At 32.6% G+C, this 7,030-nt stretch overlaps 1 protein-coding gene across 1 annotated transcript; it reads right to left on the bottom strand.

The window, feature by feature from the left end:
- Positions 1 to 1,679: 1,679 nt before the first annotated feature.
- LOC149205481 (cytochrome P450 720B2-like) lies at positions 1,680 to 6,239 on the bottom strand. The gene is made up of 9 exons (XM_089393481.1): positions 5,973 to 6,239; positions 5,390 to 5,717; positions 4,822 to 4,971; positions 4,419 to 4,655; positions 3,949 to 4,041; positions 2,717 to 2,795; positions 2,487 to 2,614; positions 2,270 to 2,388; positions 1,680 to 2,006 (listed from the first exon to the last, which is right to left on the bottom strand). The coding sequence occupies exons 1-9, from the start codon at positions 6,209 to 6,211 to the stop codon at positions 1,916 to 1,918; spliced, it is 1,464 nt and encodes a 487-aa protein (XP_089249607.1). The 5' UTR covers positions 6,212 to 6,239; the 3' UTR covers positions 1,680 to 1,915.
- Positions 6,240 to 7,030: the final 791 nt, after the last annotated feature.

The following is a 7,030-nucleotide window of genomic DNA, read 5'->3' as shown; positions in this document are numbered from 1 at the left end:
CATTTTTCTCCAAAATTTATAGCAAGCCACTATATCTATATAATTCATGACATCAGTCAATACTCAATACTAACGGAGATAATTGATGTAATAAACATTTATGTATTCAACATGATTTTGATAATCATTAAACTATCATTAAATGCGGTTTAGAGTGCACCACAATGCCTTATAAGTAAACATGTATCTCATAATAACAAGTATCAAACAAGACAACACACAAAGACCATCTTAGGAATACCTTCCTTAAAGGAAAATCTTTCCTTTTAAAATTTTCATATCATATATTTTTTTAGACAATCGATTCATAATCATTCACCAATACAAGTATCTTATAAATAACCATCTCATTTAAGTTAAAATTAAACATCAATACATTACTTTACACAAACAATAACACACATTCCTAATATATGCAATGGTTTTTTTCAATTGCAATAAATAAATTAGAATGAAAAGTCTTGCTTTACATACTAGCTTATAGACGCAACTTTACATTTTTCTCCAAAATTTATAGCACCCCACTATATCTATCTAATTCATGATATTAACCAATACTCAATACTAAAGAGGATTAATTGGATAATTAATGTAATAAACATTTATATATTCAACATGATTTAGATAATCATTAAACTATCATTAAATGCAATTTAGAGTACACCACAATGCCTTATAAATAAACAAGTATCTCATAATAAAAGTATCAAACAAGACAACCCTTAAAGACCATCTTAAAAATACCTTCATTAAATGACAATATATTTTTTTCATATATATGTGGCAATTCAAGAAATATCTTTCTTTTTAAACTTTTCATATCATATATATATTTTTTAGAGAGTCAATTCATAAGCATTCACTAATATAAATATCTTATAATTGACCATCTCTTTAAAGTTAAAATTAAACATTAACACATTACTTTACACAAACACTATGAATGTCGAACTAATAGATAAAATACAATTTCCAACAATATTGTAAATTTATATTGTTTAATATGTACTTTTAATTATATAAATAAATTCTATTTAATACCTTACTTTTATTACTATACATTTAATTTTAACTTATACGGCTTATAATAATAATATAACCAAAAACATTACAAAAGACATTTCATTGAATCATAATGTAACCAAAACACTAGTCTTTCATCGTTCATTCGCACAACTATACGCAAGAACTTAACGCCCTGAATACACGGGCTACTTCTTTATTACTCGTAGAGCACTTTAGTGGATAAATTTATCAATGAATTATAATTTTTTTAATTTTTTTTTGGGTTGACAGGAGAATCCGCAACTTGCAATTCGAGTAACACGAGGTTGATTCTACCCGCCCGCCCCTCTCCACAGCTCCGGGTTAGGTGAAGGGATTTGAACTAGTGACCTTGTTCCAGGTTAGGTGAAGGGATTTGAACTAGTGACCTTCAGTACGGACCCTGCCATGCAAACCAACTTTACTTTGATGTGATTACCAACTCGTCTACTCCGTGGGATTACAATTTTTTTAAAATTAATATTAACATTAATAAACAATATTTTTATCAATACAACCATACAATTACATAAAATATTACATAAAAATAAAATATTACATAAAAATAATTTATAAATGGAAATATATAAAACTATAGTAATTTTTTTTTTTAACATTAATTTATAAGCATATACTTCAATTAATAATAACCTTCATGATCCACACATTCATTGAAGTCAAAGATGAAGATAATCCGGAGGATTTGATACTGTATGAAAGCTATATATAAATCTCTCTGAAATCTACTCACACCAACCTATGCGATTTAGATGGGAACCACTGTCCACATCATGGCAATTATTTTATCCTATGTAGTGTTTTTATTAGTCCAGCCTGCATGAATTAAATCCTACATTAACCGAGTGTCCAGTCACTCTCGAAGATGCAGACGGATTGGGAGGCCTTTGACCAAGCAGGGAAAAGGGAAGTAGGAGATTTTATCATCCTGCAGTGCCTCCCATCTGCATTGAGTAAAGATTAAACACAATTTTAGCAGATTTAACTAACGATTCAGGTGTGATGAACTATAAAGAAATTCAGAATTAGACCAATTATTTAGTTAAGTTAGATTGTAAATTTTAGAAATATGATGAAATTTCACAAATTAAAACAGTGAAGTCAATAACTTTATCTTATTTATCAAATTTTAAAATATTCTTAAAAAAACCAGAACAAAAACCATCAGATTTTAAAATACTCTTAAAAAACAAAACACAACAAAAACCTGAATTTGGTGACGAAGTTATGAAGGAAGAGGGCCAGCTCCATCTTTGCCAGATGCATTCCTGGGCAGAGCCTGGCACCTCCTCCAAAAGGCATAAACGAGGGGTTCTTTAAGAGCTCCTGCAGTATAAAGTAGGGAACTAAATTAGAATTACTAACAGAATTGGGGTTGGGGTTCCTGAAAACATGAAGCTACGGATTTCGTGCTAATGAATTACTTGATCTTGCAGATGCTGTTGCCAGCGCCATGGGTCAAACTTAAGAGCAGAGGAATGGTACTTCTCGTCCAGATGGGTGCCTGTCAGAAACACATACACTGTCCATCCTCTTGGAATGACAAAGCCTCCTGAGATCAAGAGTTTATAATGATCAGAATGATGAAATAAATATCATAACTAGGTTATAAAGATGAGGCCGCCATTGAAGACCCAAAAATTCTGCTGGTTACCTTTGGTTTTAATGTCTTCTTTCGTTTCTCTGAAAACTCCTGGACCAAAGTTGCCCAGACGAAGTGTTTCATTTATGACCTGGGAATTGAACAAATACAAAAGATAATCAATCATCTGCACACTGCTCTTGCTTATATGGCAAAAATCATAGAAATAAGCTAGTAAGGATTCAGGAATATATAAATTAAGATAACTGAAGATTGAGAAAAATGACTAAATCCTGCGAAAACTAGTTTTGTTCCATGAAATTGAGTATGATGAACGGATTCAGTCGAAATGCAATATGGGGTTTAGAGGTATCAAATTTATTTTTACTAACAAATTATTACTTTCTTCAGAAGAAAAAATTGAATTTTTCATTTATAATTGAAAATTTGCAAAATACAGAGTGTTTATATGACTGCATCTGTCCTGAGCAAGTAACAGAGTATACTTTTACCTCAACTAAATATCTGAGCTAATGATTTCCAATCGACTAATATTCTCCAAGGCAGAGCCACTCCCAACAGATCACATATATCACATCCAGATCTATAATTTCCCATATAAATCAGAGCCTTCCTATCACTTCTACAGGCTAAAGCTAGCAAGCCCCAATAATTGGATTATGTTAAACTAAATGCAATAAATGTTTTAGATGATTTTAAATTTATTTACAAAACTAAATTTGGGATTTCAATTAAATTTAGATTAAAATTTTCAGCAGTGCTTGAACTCTTAGACAAGGATTTAGTGGACAGTTTACATTTCCCATTGGCTTTTCATCCCGTCAACTAATTTTGTCCAGTTTTTTTCAGTGTTTTTCAATCAGTCTTGGATGTTAGGAGAGATGGGTATAATCCTCAGACCCATTAGTTCTTTGATCTTCTCAGTCAATGCATTTTATACATTGTATCTTTTATGTTCCTACATTGTACCTTTTATATTCATGCATTATATTTTATTATAAGAGACAATTTGATTCTAGAACATTGTATGATATCATTATACTCAACCGTCTCTTTAATCTACTTTATAGTCATTAGTTAGACATACATATAATTATCTTGTCTTATTTCATTTAATTATAAATTTAATTTTTATATAAATTTTAAAATCTAAAAAATTTCACATCTTAATGAACATAAACAAAGTTAGACAATGGACTTCTCTATCTCCAACAGGATAATGAAAGCCAGTTAATCACAAAAATCACATACAGAATAGCCAAGTAATCACAAAATTCACATACACATTGCGTGAATTTCATCGACTGGTAATCATCCCAATTGAGCTTTTGATCTTTTAGATTCCCCTTTCTCTTTAACAGAGCATCGTGCTCAGCCTGTGCCATACATTTTCAACCATCAGTCCGGTCCAGTATCAATAACAACAATAACAAATGGAATGTTTTTATTCTGTATTTTTTGTTTACAAAGAAAAAAACTGCTGCTTTCTATTAAGTGAGAAAGTACAAAGAAAAAAACTGCTGCCATCTTAAAACAGAGAAAAAACAAAAAAATGCTTGCAGTCGATCCATACATCATGGATGGTTTACTTACCATGTTGCTTTTGACCGCTGCTAAATAAATCTGACGAAAGACTTAGCAGCCACAAAAAAATATTACTACTAAGGAGGGACAAAACCAGGAGAAAAAACAGGGGAGGCAGAGTATTTTTTTATTCAGTATACATATTTGCAGCTGCTATACATTCACAGACCTTTAGTTCCTCAAGTGCTCGGGGACAGTCCGTGAGAAATTTGATAGCGAATGACATGGATCGGGCCGAGGTCTCGTGACCAGCAAAGAGCAGGAACAGTATAAAATCTGCTATAATTTCTTCTGAAAACGAGTCTTCTTTCAAGAGTTTTGTTAACAAATCATTATGTACAGCTTCTGGATGCTGCCTTCTATCCTCTATACACTCGTAAATCTTTTTTATCAAAAATTCCCTGGCCTGCATGTTACTCAAATGAAGAATCAATAAAAGGAATATTTAATGTATCACTTTTCGAAATATTTTATAACCTAAAAATAAGAGTGACATCGAAATAATTGACTTCACAGCAAATTTCAAATTCAAAATCTTGAAATTGAATTAGATGAATGAGACTCTTGTGCACCTTAAATCCTCTTGAGTACGCGGTACCGGGAATTCTAATGGGAACAGACAGCAGAGCATTAGAGAAATGACCAAACGCTTCACCAATCTCTTCAATGTCCTTGGAAGGAGATAAGTCCAGCAATTGTTTGGCCATCAGATTCAGAACAAGCTATAACACATACAGATGAGAAACAAATTCAACTTAAACTGTAAACAGTTCGTCGCCATAATAATGATAAAAGTAAAATAAAAGCAATATAACAAATGTTTTTAAGTCAAATATACATATACAGTTATTTCAGAAATATCATGATGGGATAGATCTTATTGGATTTATGTAGCTCTGTATAATCCAAAATCATAAAAGTTTTCAAGTTATTGAAATTATTTTTGAATGCTATATGAGTTTCTCAAGTTGCTGAAACTATTTTTGAGTGTTGTAGAAGTTTTTCAGGTAACCGAAACTATTTACATATTCAAATACTGATTTTAAATCCTACCAAAAATTGTTTTCACAAATTCAGCCCCCAAAAAATTGAAAAAACACTCAAGAAACTAACAGTGATTGGTTGCTTGATGTTGCTGACCTGATGGCACTCTTCTTGAAGATGTATATCCGTCTTGACTTGCCATTTGGCCAAGGCGATGTGCAGAAGGTTCTGTATGTCCTCCATGAAATCCACGCTCAACCTTTCGAACCTCAGCAAATTTACAGCCGTGCCATGTAACTTCTTCTGGAGATCTCCGTGCACCGAAAGCAAACCATATTTGCCTATGAGATTCCGAAGAGGTTTGGGATAGTTGGCCTGAAATTGCCTGCCTTCGTGTTGCAGAACATGTTTGTTGAAATCAGGATCCACGGACACAACAATTCGCGATCTGCCAAACAAATTTGATCTGAATATCTCCCCATACCTGTACTATTCACAAGATTCATATTTCAGTTAATCCCTTCCTAAGCTGAGGGAGAACGCAGCTCCCTGAAAAGAGATCCTTCATATATTGCAGAAATAAGATTTCTGTAATTCATCTTATGTGAGACAAAATAATTTCAACACGATGAATCCGAAAAATAAAGCTCAAATCTTCATATAATTGAAACATCGTGAACAAAATTTTCTCAAATTCATTCTTGGTAAACTGCGAGCCACTGTAAAATTTTAACATTACCTTCGCTCTCGCTCTTGAATGAATTGGCGTGGTTGAGCAGTGGAATTAATACCTCGAAAGAAGCTGATGGTTTCTCCAATCAGTGGCCACCCTGTAGAACCTGGCGGCAACTTGTAGGCTCGACTGTTCACCCCCCACACTAATTTGTAGAACTGAAGCAGTAACAAGCCCAGCACGAAACAGAGCAAGGCCACTAGCCATGAATCTGTAAGGGTCTCCGCCATGATCGCCAATCCCATGCTTTCTTTCTTGCTGAGAATGCCAGAACCGGACCATATTTTATTATCAATATTTATTTAATATTTTATTATCAATATTTAATATTGGAGAGGCCATGCCTTTTTATTATCAATATTTAATATTGGAGAGGTCATGCCTTAAGAAATGTTGTTATAAATAAAATTGAAAAACAAAAAAAAATTGATTTAAAAAAATTGATTTACTTTTTTAATATAAGAAGTATAATTTTTTTAGTGTTTAACATGGAGTTGACAAATTACATGTAAAAATAATATTATTCATAGAATATAATTTAGGAGAAATCATTGAACTATAGACCATCTTGTTACTCTTAGGGTCATTGTTAAGGAATGCAACAATAAACACTAATCTCATATGTTGTTTTGTTGACATTAAAAAGGTTTTTGACATAGCTTCAAGGAATAAGCTATAGAAGAGACTAGAAGAGATAAGTCCATCGAGGGATGTTGTGACTATGCATTGTCAAGCTCAAAACCATCTAGGCTTGGTGAGAAGAAATTCCTAGTTAAGCAACATTGTCTCTTATCCCCTAATCTTTTTGGCATTTACATTGATAAGCTAGAAGAGTGAAAGATGTGATGGCCCCAAGCTCACTCTTATGGTCATTACTCTTCTATTTTATGTTGACTATATCATTCTTTTGTAGAATTTTATTACAAATCCACTAGCTCTGATACCATGTAGAACATTTTTTACAAATCAGCTAGCTCCGATACCATGTAGAAATTTCTCACCCGTAGATCACCTGGTAATGCAATGTACTAAAGCAAAACACTTGATCTACTTCTACAAACAAT

Source organism: Pinus tabuliformis, chromosome 1_2 (assembly GCF_031772625.1).
Source record: "Pinus tabuliformis cultivar Carrire ecotype Pingquan chromosome 1_2, CPIR1, whole genome shotgun sequence".
Classification (NCBI taxonomy): domain Eukaryota; kingdom Viridiplantae; phylum Streptophyta; class Pinopsida; order Pinales; family Pinaceae; genus Pinus; species Pinus tabuliformis.
The sequence above is the reverse complement of the archived record's forward strand: the minus strand, read 5'-3'. Positions and strand labels throughout refer to the sequence as shown.

Bases quoted from the DNA above. Each gene is read 5' to 3' on its own strand.
- LOC149205481 (XM_089393481.1), bottom strand. From the start codon at position 6,211: ATGGGATTGGCGATCATGGCGGAGACCCTTACAGATTCATGGCTAGTG. The intron at 2,796-3,948 runs GTATGTGAATTT...TTCAATTCCCAG, and splicing joins CGATGAAATTCACGCAATGT to GTCATAAATGAAACACTTCG. The intron at 2,007-2,269 runs GTTTTTGTTGTG...TACTCAATGCAG, and splicing joins AACTTCGTCACCAAATTCAG to ATGGGAGGCACTGCAGGATG.